Here is a 14,064-nt window from a genome sequence, read left to right on the forward strand (position 1 = left end):
GTGTGTATCTTTAAAGTCGTGACTCCGTCAGTTAAGATTTTTCTTACAGTCGTGTCTACTGACATCCTTACCTGCATACCTTCACCACTCTCTGGAGCCGCCATTAACAAGGACGGCTAGTCTGACGTGGTGCTTACCTGGAAATCTGCAGAGTCTTTGGGGCATTTCTGCACATTGCTTCCCCTTGGTTGTTGATGACGTTACCTGCACGGCTCCCTTTTTACTGCAATATTTGATTCTGATTGAACAGGAAAGCTTCACATGCCGAAGAGGTTCACTCAGACTCCATAAACTAATCCTTGTGGTTCTCAGAAGGGAGCTCATTGATGTGTGAGCTAACAGGAGAGCTCCTTCAGTCGGCCATGTAAAGCTCATGAATGAACGGGGTGAGAGGAGTGCTTCTTGGTGACATCAGCTGACTTGTCTCTCTGCGTCAGCCTCCACCTCTTCTGCTCAGTGTCACCACTACACTCCACCTGTCCACAGTGTGAATCCCATCCTCTTCACCAAGTGAACTGTCGTGGACGCACACTAGGCAGCATCTCAGTTGAAAGATTTGCGTGGTGGTGAACGGCCAGTGGTCGGTGATGTCTTGCTCAATAGGGAGTTTCTTGCAGCTGGAGTTAGTAGGGGTCATCCAAGCAGACCCCCATCTCTATGAGCACAGCTGGTGATGTCAGCTGTTCTCTCTTTGCGTCAGCCCCCATGTTTTCTGTGCAGCGTCACCAAAATACTTACGCATGTACCCACTCTTGCTCACAGAGGGTCCATTAACCTAACATATACCAGCAGACGCTCACATGGCACTCTCACCTATGACACCTCTCACACTCACACTAACACACACATGTCTATGGGACATGGGAGCAAACACTGGATTATCTGGAGTGAAAATGCCAGGGGCATTGGAAGAACATGCAAACTTCACATTGACTGTTACAGGGTTGGGCATCAAATTGGGCTCCCTGCGGCAGTGAGGCACCAAAAAGTCACAAAGTAAGAGCATCTAAGATATACCTGACTGACCCTTCTGAGGTGAGATAGCCCCTCGGGAGGGCCCAGTGGATCCTGCTGGGTTCAGTGGATGAAACATGTAGCTGTCATTGGGCAGAGAGTGCGTCCGGCCCACAGAGGGCTTCCTGACAGACAGGAGGTTATCGGCCAGTATGGCACTGGGATTGTTATGTTCGGCTCGCAACTCCCCCTGTGGAGAAAACACCAACAGCTCTTAGTGATCACAGAGATTCTCACATCTGCAGTGAGGACACTTGTACCAGAAGAACGATGACACATGCAAAAGAACTGAGACAGGCACTGGGAAGCGTGGTAATCACACGGCAGGAACAGACCAGCGGACAGCGACAAAGAGCAAACAGTGATGGGACATCCTGAACACGTCTACTACACATGTGCACAAGGGTTTCTACTGGTTTTTTTTTTTTTTTTTTTCATTATGTAATTTCTTTATTGGTCTCATTGATGTCTCATGCCCTCCCTTCACCGGATTGATCTCTCATGGCCTGGACGTGCTCTTCTGCTTGATTAGCCACTTAGCCATTTGTGAGTCTTCCTGACCCCGTGGACCACAGCTCTTCAGGCTTTTGTTCTCAATGTCAAAATAGGACAGCTCAACGCCCTAAACTGGAAGTCGAGAAAGGCCTGATCATCTGCCTAATCCAATCAAAAGTTTATCTTTACCAGTGCTAAACCCCATTTACGCTTGGACAAGCCGTCACCCTTCTTTTTGTTTTCTACCTCACCAAGATGTGAGTGTGGGACGGACTGAAGAGAGCATTGAGAAGGTCACTGGAATTACGGTCCTGTTTTATGATGCCTGACTTTTTCCAAGAGAAGAAAGAGAAGCTATGGGAAGACATGGCATAGATGCCATGTAGCTCATCTAGTACGGGGTCAGGTCTCATTTTAGCTGAACTGAGCCTCCTGAAAGGTGAGGCCAACCTCATGTTCATTTTTCCCTTTTTAGCTAATGACCAGCGATGGCTTGACCTGACTGGTGTGCTATTCATAATTTTCTTTGGATGGTTGCTTGCACTGCATGTTTGGTTACTACTTGAAAGTACCGCCTGATGAATCAGTCTACAGCTGCATGTTCTAGTGTTCTCCAGCTGAAAGGGGTTAGAAAGTCAAGCTTTCTCCCCACTCCATCCATTATCCAACCCGCTATATCCTAACTACAGGGTCACGGGGGTCTGCTGGAGCCAATCCCAGCCAGCACAGGGCGCAAGGCAGGAAACAAACCCCCGGGCAGGGCGCCAGCCCACCACAGGGCACACACACCCACACACTAGGGACAATTTAGAATCGCCAATGCACCTAACCTGCATGTCTTTGGACTGTCGGAGGAAACCGGAGCACCCGGAAGAAACCCACACAGACACGGGGAGAACATGCAAATTCCACGCAGGGAGGACCTGGGAAGTGAACCCGGGTCTCCTAACTGCGATGCAGCAGCGCTACCCTCTGCGCCACTGTGCTTCTTAATTTTTTTTAATACATATAAAATTGAAAACAGAATTTGTTTTTCACCAACTTTCCCTTAACACCAAGTGCTGCTAACATGGTTTAGGGTGTAGCCGTTAACTCAAAACGCTCGCTGAATTCAGTGCGCTTGATTCCAAACGGCTCTCCTCTCAGAAGAAGGTGACTGCTGATTAGACAGTAGGGGGCAGTGCTGCAGATGGCTCTGAACTGGCCTATAGCGCCATTAACACGTTGACTGCTAAATCTGAGTGAACTCGTACCACGCCATCTATAGTCGGATGCAATCTAAGAGTTATATTGTACATCATCTGTGGCTGTAGCACCAAATATCCATCCATCCATTATCCAACCCGCTATATCCTAACTACAGGGTCACGGGGGTCTGCTGGAGCCAATCCCAGCCAACACAGGGCGCAAGGCAGGAAACAAACCCCAGGCAGGGCACCAGCCCACCGCAGGGCACACACACACCAAGCACACACACATTAGGGACAATTTAGAATCGCCAATGCACTTCACCTGCATGTCTGTGGACTGTGGGAGGAAACCCACGCAGACATGGGGAGAACATGCAAACTCCACGCAGGGAGGACCCAAGAAGCGAACCCGGGTCTTCTAACTGCAAGGCAGCAGCGCTACCCACCGAATATTTGTGGGTAAAGCTGACGTCACATTAGGTGACTTCCAGTTGTTGGGTATGTCAGAGTTACTGACTGAAAGTGCTGATCTTGGCGCCAGACCATGTCAATTCACATGACAGGAAATTGCTGGGCACGTCAAATTTAACAGCCGTGTGCCAACTTTCCAGCACAGTCGGGTTTACCCCTTTGTCTGACAGCCAATAGTGTGCTGCCTGATGGAGCCGGTGCTCTAAGAAGGGTTCTCAGGTGCTTTGAGTTCAGACGCAGCCTTGACCTTTTTTTTCTTTTTCCCAATTCTGTTGTGGTACATAAAACGCGAGACACTGGACAGATGAGCTTCTCTTCTGCTTGTGAGGTCCAACACACCCACATTCCTTATTCCTCAATGCTGCCGTCTATGCTTTATACTTCTGGATGAACATTTATTGGTTGTCAGCGCCCAAGAACACAGAGCCGCCCGTACGACTAAAGACTACATCAAATAGGCGCACTCACGCTGAGCTCTAGTGGATCGAGCTCACAAATCAGTTCCCATGATTCAGTGAAAAGAGTCGCTCAAAAAACAATGAATCGTTCATGAATCTGCCATCACTAGCACAAAGAATTTTCTATTCCATGTGCCAACTACGAGATAACTCAAATGGATTTTTTTTTTTTACTGACAATAATTTTTTATTGTGAGTTTGGATCAATAACAAAATGCATTTAATCAGTATCGCTCTATATAAAAAAAGATAAGACGTCCATCCGTCTGGCATCCGTGCCCTGGTCCGGGTGTAATGTCGGTGCATCCACGAGTGGGTGGGAATGACCACTAAACAAAGGCAAGTGGCCATTGTACGGTAGTAAACTGTGCGGCGTACGTCCAACAATGGGGCAACAAGATGTACAAAGGAAGAAGAACGTAAGACGTATCTGGTGAACAGAGGTTCATAAATGCACGACGCGCTCGAAACAGATGGACTTACCATTGTACCGCTTGTTTTGCTATGCTAGTATTAAAATAATACTCAGATTTTGTGGAAGATGAATGTTCTCTTCGTTCCCTTGTACAAATTCATGTCTGAGAAGTCAGCTATACGAAACCATTCAGCATGCTTTGCTGAGCAAACAGAAAAAAAAATATTTGTTCAAATGACTCAAGGCCAAAGCATTCCACACATGAGTCTGCCTTATCACGTTTTCCCTTAGCTTACATTTCAATGCCATAACATTTGAGCCAAGAAATCACATCGCACAGGGGCGTTTGAGAATAAAATTGTCGACTGTTGCATCTCATAATGATATTAAATCACGCATTCTAGGGGTATAAAAACTTGCCCCACCCAACAGACGGGGTTCAGAAGAGCCCTGATGCTGTCATGTAATATTGATTGCCGGCTTTTCTGAAACTCTACTCACTGTGATGCTGCAAAATAAAGCTGCCATATAACCACACCTGCTGTCATGTCTGAAGTCTTCGTTCACAGTTTTTACATTGACGTCATGAATAAATTGACCCGTTTTCACTGTGGCAGTCAACGTGCTAATGAACGTAACCAAAAGGGACAGAACTGTCTGAATTTGTAAACCTTCACGTGTCACGTAGTTTAGGGTGCAAGCGACTGAAAATCAGTGTAAATGCTCCACCTGCCTCTTATGCTACTCGTGTCGTCAGTATTCTGAAACAGACTTCACATGAGGCAAGTTGGGTTATTTTCAAGGCTTATGACCTGCTCCCTTCAATCTGGAAGATGAACTTCCAATGTTCATCTTTTCAGAATTCCCTGAACTTTCCGGAACTTCCAAAATCTGAAAACGTTCTGCTGAAAGAAGGAGAAGATGTCAAGCATTTCTTCCTCAACCTTGTCTTTCTCTCACGTAACGCCTGACATGATCCATCAATGCAAACCATGGAAGGCAGAGCTGATCGAAAAGAGAAGGCTTTCGATACGAGAACTAGGCGTGAGAGTAGCGGTGAGAGGCCGAGCACACAGAATGAATCCAGAGATGTCTGAAGAGAAGCAGTGTCTGCTATGAGGTGGGAGAGAGGATCTACTCTACAGTATACACACAAGGCCGCGAATGGGGGATGTGTGTATATCAGGAAGGAGAGAGAGAAAGAGAGACAGAAAGAAAGAGAGGTGTGAATGGCTAAATGCCAAGCCAGGGCTCGAAATACACAGGCTTCCACATTCTGCTTGTGCCAATCAGTGCCCAGAGGACGTTCTTAGATTGAAGCCCCGTGTGCATGGGGGGCTGACGGACTGTGCCCAGAGAAAGGGAGTGGCAGAGGAGAACGCCACCTTCGGAGCAGCCAGGGCACATCCACACCGCCAAGGAAATTAGAGGCAAATTTTAAGAAGTCTCGTCTATGGAGGAACATTTCTGACTAAATGTAAAAAATAAGTAAATATGGAAATAAATTAAAGTACTGTGAAATGTAACAATAAATAAATAATAACTACATGAAATATGAGTATAAATGATTAATGTGTCACAAAATATATTTTTAGCTGCTTATTTATGTATTTATCTAATACTTTGTTGTAACTGAAAAGCAGATAGAATTTGAGAGTGACAAGGAGAAGAATGTATAGAAGCAGACAAGAATAATAATTATTACTTAATAATAATGAATTACATTTATACAGCACTATTCTCACTACTCAAAGTGCTTTACACTGACACAGGAGAGCCACGTCAACCACCACCCATGTGCAGCACCCACCTGGATGATACGATGGTAGCCATTTTTGCGTCAGTGCGCTCACCAGACATTCGCTATTAGCTGGTGAAGGGGTGACAGACAGTTAGCCAGTTAGTGACCAGGGATGATTAGGGGGCCAGGATGGATGTGGCCAATTTAGCCAGGACATTTTCTAAAGATGCCCAGGGATCTTTAATGGCCACAGAGAGTCAGGACCTCGGTTTATGAAAGAAAGTCAGAGTCCAAAAGCAGTTTTTCTGAGACACGATCCATGAAGGATTTTATCCTCACCTTGGATAAGAGAGATAGAGAAGGATTGTCCTTTCATTCCATCACAGTGAAATTGAGGTCATAACCTTCAATAAAACTTCCATGGCAAGTACGCCTGCCCTAATGACGGGCGCCTAAAATGATACGCACCCCTACATGATGGTCAAATCGGCCCAAAAATAACAACAGATTGGAATATGAAAAAGTGAACGGCAAAAATGAATTCAGGGACCCCAAATCCCCCAAAACGAGTGTAAGATTGCAAACATTGATACCAAATATATGAACAATGACCAGATGTAAGATAACTCCTAGCACACTTCTTCATTTATTTACTGTAGTGACACACAGTCAACATGAAATAAGTCCTGAAATGAAGCTGGTCACTTTCACTCGTCAAAGCTGAGTTCTATCGACTTCTGTATTTTTTTTTTTTTTTTTGATTGGTGAATTGTCGGTAGAGCAGACGTAAACCTTCGGCCATCAAGTGCCTCAGTCCCAGCAGACACTTTGAATTTCAAATCGTCTCTTCACAGAGTCATTGTGGGTAACTCTTCCTTGCACTCATATCCGAAACACCCAGTCGCGACTTTGAGCCTGCGCACGAGCCAGTAAAGTGCAGTGGTCTAGTCTGTGCACGACTGACCAATCAGAAAACAGGACTCGCTACAGCCCACCCCCTCAACATTCACGAGTGTTAAGTGACGGTGTTTCAGTTCAGGGCTTATTTCATGTTGAGAGCAGCGTAAATAAATGGAGAAATAATGACATAAATGCCTAAAGAAATAAGCAACAAAAATATACTTTGTGACACATTGAATTGTTTATACTCAAATGTCATGCTGTAATTGTTCATTTAGTGTCACGTTTATTTGTCCAAAATAATCCTCCATAGTTATCATCTGCCAAGTCTGGCCCAACTATTCGGACAGAAAGCAATTTTTAGATTTGAAAGGAACATTTTTTTCATCCTAGTGGTTTTATTTTCAAGACAGGGAGGAAGCCGAGGAGTATTTCGAGTCCCAGCAGGGAGCTTAAAAACACAGGTTTGTCTACTTCAAGTACATTGCTCTCCAGAGTATTTAGTAAGAGAGTGTTAATATCGTCAGGCATAGAGTCGTCCGTCAGAGCTAAGGACCACGATTTCTCCGACACAATGTCAGACGTCAGAGACAGAGCCTCCATCTCAGCTAGAGGGATCTAAACAGGGAAAGACGAGCCAAGCGTGAGAAACACAGCATTCAAGCAAGAGAAAAAAAAAGAACAGAAGAAAGAAGAGTTTAACACCAAATTATAAGAGCCTAGTGTCCACCTCCTCCGGACCTTGGGCTGTTCAGCCTAAAACACAAAAGGAAGTGAGCCCAAGGACAGCATGAACTTTAGGTGGGCTCAGGCTGCCCTGTGCCCAGAGGGTGATGGTATGCTGTTGTCAGCGCTCCCCCCTGCCCCAGAAGACTTCACATCTCACTTGTGTTGATCTAACTTTGCCTTCAGGGAAGGACACTTTTGGTTTTTGAAGACCACATTCATTTTGATCACAAATCATCCAAAGGACACCACATTCAGGGAACTTCATTTTTGAGAACTCCCCCCCCCCCCCCATTTGGATCTTAAATAAACTAAAGGGGGATCCTCTCCACCATCTGGGAAACGTAGGGAGTCATTATATTTTTCAAGGCCTCACACACCTTGATCAAAAATTCTCTCAAGTGAATCCCCTTCAGAAAACGGGGTTCCTGCTTCATTTTTAGGAGACCACACCCATTTTGACTCTAAATTCTCGTAAGGGGTCTTCCTCCACCTCCCTGCAAACTCAATGAATTACTTGATATTTCCAGGATCAAAGCCCCTTTTAATTACAATTGGTAGAGGTACTCAAGAAACTTGAGCAACTGCTGCCTTTTTGATCTCCATTTTGAATTGTCTAAACAAGCAGCCCCCCGCCCGACCCCAACACACCAAGAGACTGAAGGCGCCACTCCACTTTTTAAGGCTATTATTAATTTTAAGCGTAGATTTTCCAAAGGCCACCCCCTTCAGGAAGTGCTTAACTTTTAACGGGTAAGTAACTTGAAGTTATTTCTTCATAATCATGGTATATATACATTTTTCACATGAAATTGCATTCTAAAGTGAAACATTTTTTTATAAATTTAAAAAAAATAACTAGCCTGCTCTTACATTTTATAGTGGAGCTTAAGGGTATCACAGTCCCATTGCGAAAAAGAGCCTTAAAAGATATTGAATACATCAATTTTTTAAGCCAGAAATGTTATCGAGTATTAATCTGGGTACCGAGAATGCATGCGTATTGCAAATCAGTGTATCATTTAAAGAAGAAAAAAGCAAGAAGCAAGACACTGAGGTGCAATTCAGCCATTTTAAAAGAAGGCCATCTGCTCGTCTTCCTTTGTGGTACACTTCAGGGCCAGGGATGTGGATTCACCTCAGAAAGTCATTGCCAAGCGCCGTTACTGACTTTAAATGTTGGCGCTCACATGTGAATTGCTGTTTCTGTTCTGTACACAACTAGACAACAGTCACTGAAAAAGTCACATTTACGATCGCTTATCTTCTTTCACTGTACAGAAGCTTATTTCATTATTATTAAAGACTAGGGGGCTTCGCCCCCTGCTTGCTTCGCTTGCCAACCCCCGTATTTTCTTTGAATTGTTGCTATTTCATTAGTTTCACTTTTATTTCAGAACTTCTGTAAAAACAATATTTGTAATCTTGCGAGTCCCAATATGCTGAATCTTTTTAATGAGGTCAGGACAGGTTTCTCTGTTTGGAATTTCAGCACAGACAAAACGATCGACATCATCAGCAGTTAATAATTTTTTTTTTTTTTTTTTTTTTACAAAGTACCAAAGTAAGTAGAGTTCTGCATTGGACTCCTGTCTGTAAAGTCCTGCTATTTTCCTCTCACAGTTCCAAAAGTACATGGGGTTACCCAGGTGATACCCCAGCTTTTGTCTAGGTTTTTGTACAAGGGCTAGACAGAACGTTTTTGACTCCTGGGGTAAATGTAGCTTTTTAAATAAGCAGACAGATAAATATATATACATTAAAGTAACCAATAAATGCATGTGCGGTAATCTCCATTTTTGAAATTCTCAAGATTCTTTGTCACATGCATAGTTATACAGGATAACACGCTGTGAAATGCATCCTGATCCGCTTATCAAAAACTATTACAAGAATATCAGTTAAATTAACAAAAAGTCATAGATTGAAAGGTAACAGTATAGTAGAACATAATAAATAAGTACAGTTATGTGAATAAAGTAGAATTAAGTGTTAAGGTGCAATAGCGTAGTAATTATTGTGCAAAACCAAAGTTAGACTGGTGTATAGTTAAATGAGGCAGTTTGTTTGTTTGCGCTACTGCGATCTTTACTTTCTTTTTTTATATTTTCTAATTTTCCTACTTTCATATCCTTTAACTTTCTCCACATGTGTATAGCGCCATTTTTTTTTAGCCTTTCTAATTTCCCTGGTTTCATCGTCTCTAACCTGCTCTGCATGTGTTTAGCGCCAACGTTTGTAAACGTCTTTATGAAGTTCTAATTTATCATTTTACTCATTGTCTTTTAATTCTGAGCCGTACAGTACAATACATAGAACAGAATAAATCCTCAATACAGTATAAATATACGGAATAGAATTTCACATTAGATGATATCACATAATATGATTTGGATTTGTTTTAAGTCCTGGAGACCTCATTCATCAAGCTGCCTCCCCCATTTTGCCATTCCACATCTGAAGTAACGCTAATCCGATGAAAGGACCCCTCATTCCCACGTCCCCATTCATCAGGGATGACTTTACCTTAGGCAGGCAATCTACAATTTAAAGAGATTGTTATTTTCTTGTGAATTGTTACATATGCATTATTTTCACTTTTACTTTAAAAACTTTTGTAAAAACAATACTTGTTTCTTTATTTCCTGCCCCGCGCGTAGTTACATCTCTTTCTTCCCAGACGTATAATACTGCTCGTGTTGTGAAGGGCGTTGTGACTGAATGTACGCTAAGGATATGCCTTTGGATCATTTGCTGTCTTTCTGCCTCTTCTGCCTGTCGCATGTCGTTGTTTTAAGAGCTCGGAGCACATGATGCTCGCCTGCCAAAAGCAATCCAACAACTGCTAGCTTAGAGGTCTGTTGACTTGTTTTAAATGATGGCTCATTGTCTGGTCTCACGTGATGTTGTAAAAGCAATACCTGTCTTTTATTTCTGTCCCCAGGCGTGGTTGAATTCTTTCTTGCAGGATGTACAATGCTGCTCGCGTTGTCAGTGGGGGGACTGCTGTCATGCTGCCCTTCGATCTTTTTAAAGCCTGTACAGCCGCTGTCCTTTTTGCTACGGCCCTGGGACAATCTCTTGGCACCAAGTCTCATGTTTACGGTCCTGTGGCAAGTCTCATTGGTCTCGTGGGTCGTTAAAATGTCTTTCGAGATTATCACGTATCGTAGCCTTGCATTTGCTTTCCATTCCAGGATTTCCTTTTATATATAGAGAGATATTACCTGCTGCTGCTAGAATGATAATGCAGGCATGTGCTTTGGTGGGACATAATATTGAGCAAGGGCATGGCATGGAATCAAGTGACAAGAACTAAACAGACGTTACCGATGTACTGCTATTCTAACCCACTTATGCAGGGCAGTGTCCTGGGGAGCTGAAGCCCATCCCAGCAGCACAGATTGATTGGCATCAGTGCGTGCCAATGAGTTTACTCAAGCTCCATTAGAGAGCACAAGGGTGGGATATCTATTTTTTTAAAATTCATAAAATATGCTTCACTTTAGAACACAGTTTCCAGTGGCAAATGAATATACTGTATGCCATGACTGTGAAGAAATGACTTTGACTTGAAAAATACAGAACTTTCCTTTAAGATCAAACCCATTTTGATCTTTACTTTCAGGGTATCTTAAATTGTCTTAAAGAGACACCCCCATGCCCACCCACTGGGTGACTGACGGGATTCAACACTAATTACAAATTCTCCAAAGGGCACCCTTTAGTAAGTTTAAGGAACAGCTTCATATTTGGAGACCACACTCGTTTGGATTATAAATTGCCTGAAGGGAAGGAAATTCAGAGAATTTCTTCATTTTTGAGGATCAGAAATTCTTTCAGGATACCAGTTCCCAAATTGTTTTGTAAAACTATGGCCATTTTAAAGGTTAATTATCAAAAGATTGACCCCATCCAAGAACCTAAGGAATATGTTCATTTTTAAAGACTACACTTATTTGGAAAGAAAACTGTCCAAAGGGAAATCTTTTATGCAACAATTAAAGAATCTCCTTTTGAAGGCCATGGCCATGTTTGAGGGTAAGATCATTTTAACTGGCAGCATCACAGATCGTGTCATTGGCTAAATTATTTTTTATAAGAAACGTTGCCCCAGGCCTACTGATTGGCACCCCTTGGACTTGTTCACTCCACTAAATAAGAAAAGATGCTTCACAAACATTCATGAGTGAAGAGCACCAGCACTACAGACATTGAGTGGAGCTCTCCATCTTGGGGGGGCTCATAGGGTGAATAGCATGGCCACTAGTGAGCAACGGGACATACACACACAGTACTGTGCAAAAGTTTTAGGCAGGTGTGAAAAAATGCTGTAAACAAAGAATGCTTTCAACAATGGAAGTGTTAATCATTTATTTTCATCAATCAACAAAATGCAGTGAATGAACAAAAGAGAAATCGAAATCAAATCAATATTTGGTGTCACCACCCTTTGCCTTCAAAACAGCATCAATTCTTCTAGGTACACTTGCACACAGTTTTTGAAGGAACTCGGCTGGTAGGTTGTTCCAAACATCTTGGAGAACTAACCCCAGATCTTCTGTGGATGTAGGCTTCCTCACATCCTTCTGTCTCTTCATGTAATCCCAGACACGCTCGATGATGTTGAGATCAGGGCTCTGTGGGGGCCATACCATCACTTCCAGGACTTCTTGTTCTTCTTTACACTGAAGATAGTTCTTAATGACTTTAGCTGTATGTTTGGGGTCGTTGTCCTGCTGCAGAATAAATTTGGGGCCAATCATACGCCTCCGTTATGGTACTGCATGATGGATAAGTATCTGCCTGTATTTCTCAGCATTGAGAACACCATTAATCCTGACCAAATCTCCAACTCTATTTGCAGAAATGCAGCCCCAAACGTTCAAGGAACCTCCACCATGCTTCACTGTTGCCTGCAGACACTCATTATTGTACCGCTCTCCAGCCCTTCGACGAACAAACTGCCTTCTGCTACAGCCAAATATTTCAAATTTTGACTCATCAGTCCAGAGCACCTGCTGCCATTTTTCTGCACCCCAGTTCCTATGTTTTTGTGCATACTTGAGTCGCTTGGCCTTGTTTCCACGTCGGAGGTATGGCTTTTTGGCTGCAACTCTTCCATGAAGACCACTTCTGGCCAGACTTCTCTGGACAGTAGATGGGTGTACCTGGGTCCCACTGGTTTCTGCCAGTTCTGAGCTGATGGCACTGCTGGACATCTTCCGATTTCGAAGGGTAATAAGCTTGATGTGTCTTTCATCTGCTGCACTAAGTTTCCTTGGCCGACCACTGCGTCTACGATCCTCAACGTTGCACGTTTCTTTGTGCTTCTTCAAAAGAGCTTGAACAGCACATCTTGAAACCCCAGTCTGCTTTGAAATCTTTGTCTGGGAGAGACCTTGCTGATGCAGTAGAACTACCTTGTGTCTTGTTGCTGTGCTCAATCTTGCCATGACATGAACCTGTCTTCCACAACCTCACCTTGGTAGCAGAGTTTGGCTGTTCCTCACCCAGTTTTAAGCCTCCTACACAGCTGTTTCTGTTTCAGTTAATGACTGTGTTTCAACCTACGTGTGACATTGATGATCATGAGCACCTGTTTGGTAGAATTGGTGGATCAGACACCTGAGTAGAATCCTACAAAATCCCTGACTTTGTGCAAGTGGACCTACAAGAATTGATGCTGGTTTGAAGGCAAAAGGTAGTAACACCAAATATTGATTTGATTTAGATTTGTCTTTTGTTCGCTCACTTTGCATTTTGTAAATTGTTAACAATAAACAATCATTATTTATATTTCTGAAAGCATTCTTTGTTTACAGTATTTCTTCACACCTGCCTAAAACTTTTGCACAGTACTGTATATAAGAAAACCATTCAAGGCCTGAACTCTAGAGGCTTTAACAGGGAGATGAGCAACTCTAAAACTGGAGGTGGTCACCCAGGTGGTATTTCTTTAAATCCCACCTAACAGTATAAGAGGGTAGCAACCTTGGAAGAATTTGTGGTTATCCGCTCCACACAGAATGTGCCTGGTTTAGAGGTTTGATGGGAAGTTATGGCACTTCTTATTGGCCCAGTGTTTGGTCATCTAAACCCCCCAGCTGACTCACCCCTGCCCTCCAATCAGCACACTCCATTGCCCCAGTAGGACTTCAGCTTTGAAGTCATGAGGTTGTCATATCTGCCTCCCACACAGCTGTCTGAACGTCTCCTTAAATTGAAGCCCCCTGAGTGCCAGTCCATGACGTGATGCTGGCCAATACATGCCTATAACTAGGGGTGGGCAAAGTCATTCCTGGAGGGCCGCAGTGGCTGCAGGTTTTTGTTCCAACCCAATTGCTTAATAAGAAGCCCTTATTGCTCAAGTAACACTTCAGCTTCACTTTAGTTGTCTCGCTCATTAAGATTTTGAACCCTTATTGCTTATTTTAGTCTTAAACAGCTGTATTCTTGTTTTTTAATTGCTCCTTATTAGCAATGAGATGCTAATGACAAAAGAAACCAGCATTTCTCCATTTAACTTGTTTTCATTTACACCTCTGTGTGTATTTATCACGCACTATTTGGTTTAATTAAATACTTGGAAGGAAAGTGAAGAGACAAAACTGAAACACTGAAAATTCCTCATCTGTTTTAGACTTCAGATTA

The 14,064-nt window shown here is 43.2% G+C and overlaps 1 protein-coding gene across 14 annotated transcripts in view; it reads right to left on the minus strand.

Moving 5' to 3' along the window:
- The window catches only part of cacna1g (calcium channel, voltage-dependent, T type, alpha 1G subunit), a 453,630-nt gene that overhangs the window by 14,033 nt on the left and 425,533 nt on the right, over positions 1-14,064 (minus strand). For 11 of the 14 annotated variants that reach the window (XM_051936495.1, XM_051936491.1, XM_051936490.1 and 8 more), the window contains 2 exons: positions 7,168-7,302; positions 1,018-1,204 (listed from right to left, as the gene is read on the minus strand). In XM_051936495.1, the coding sequence (XP_051792455.1) occupies positions 1,018-1,204; positions 7,168-7,302 (322 nt within the window). The remainder of the gene's footprint in view (positions 1-1,017; positions 1,205-7,167; positions 7,303-14,064) is intronic. The other 3 variants (XM_051936493.1, XM_051936492.1, XM_051936484.1) reach the window with 2 other exon arrangements.

The sequence above is a fragment of the Erpetoichthys calabaricus genome, chromosome 14 (assembly GCF_900747795.2).
Source record: "Erpetoichthys calabaricus chromosome 14, fErpCal1.3, whole genome shotgun sequence".
Lineage (NCBI taxonomy): Eukaryota > Metazoa > Chordata > Cladistia > Polypteriformes > Polypteridae > Erpetoichthys > Erpetoichthys calabaricus.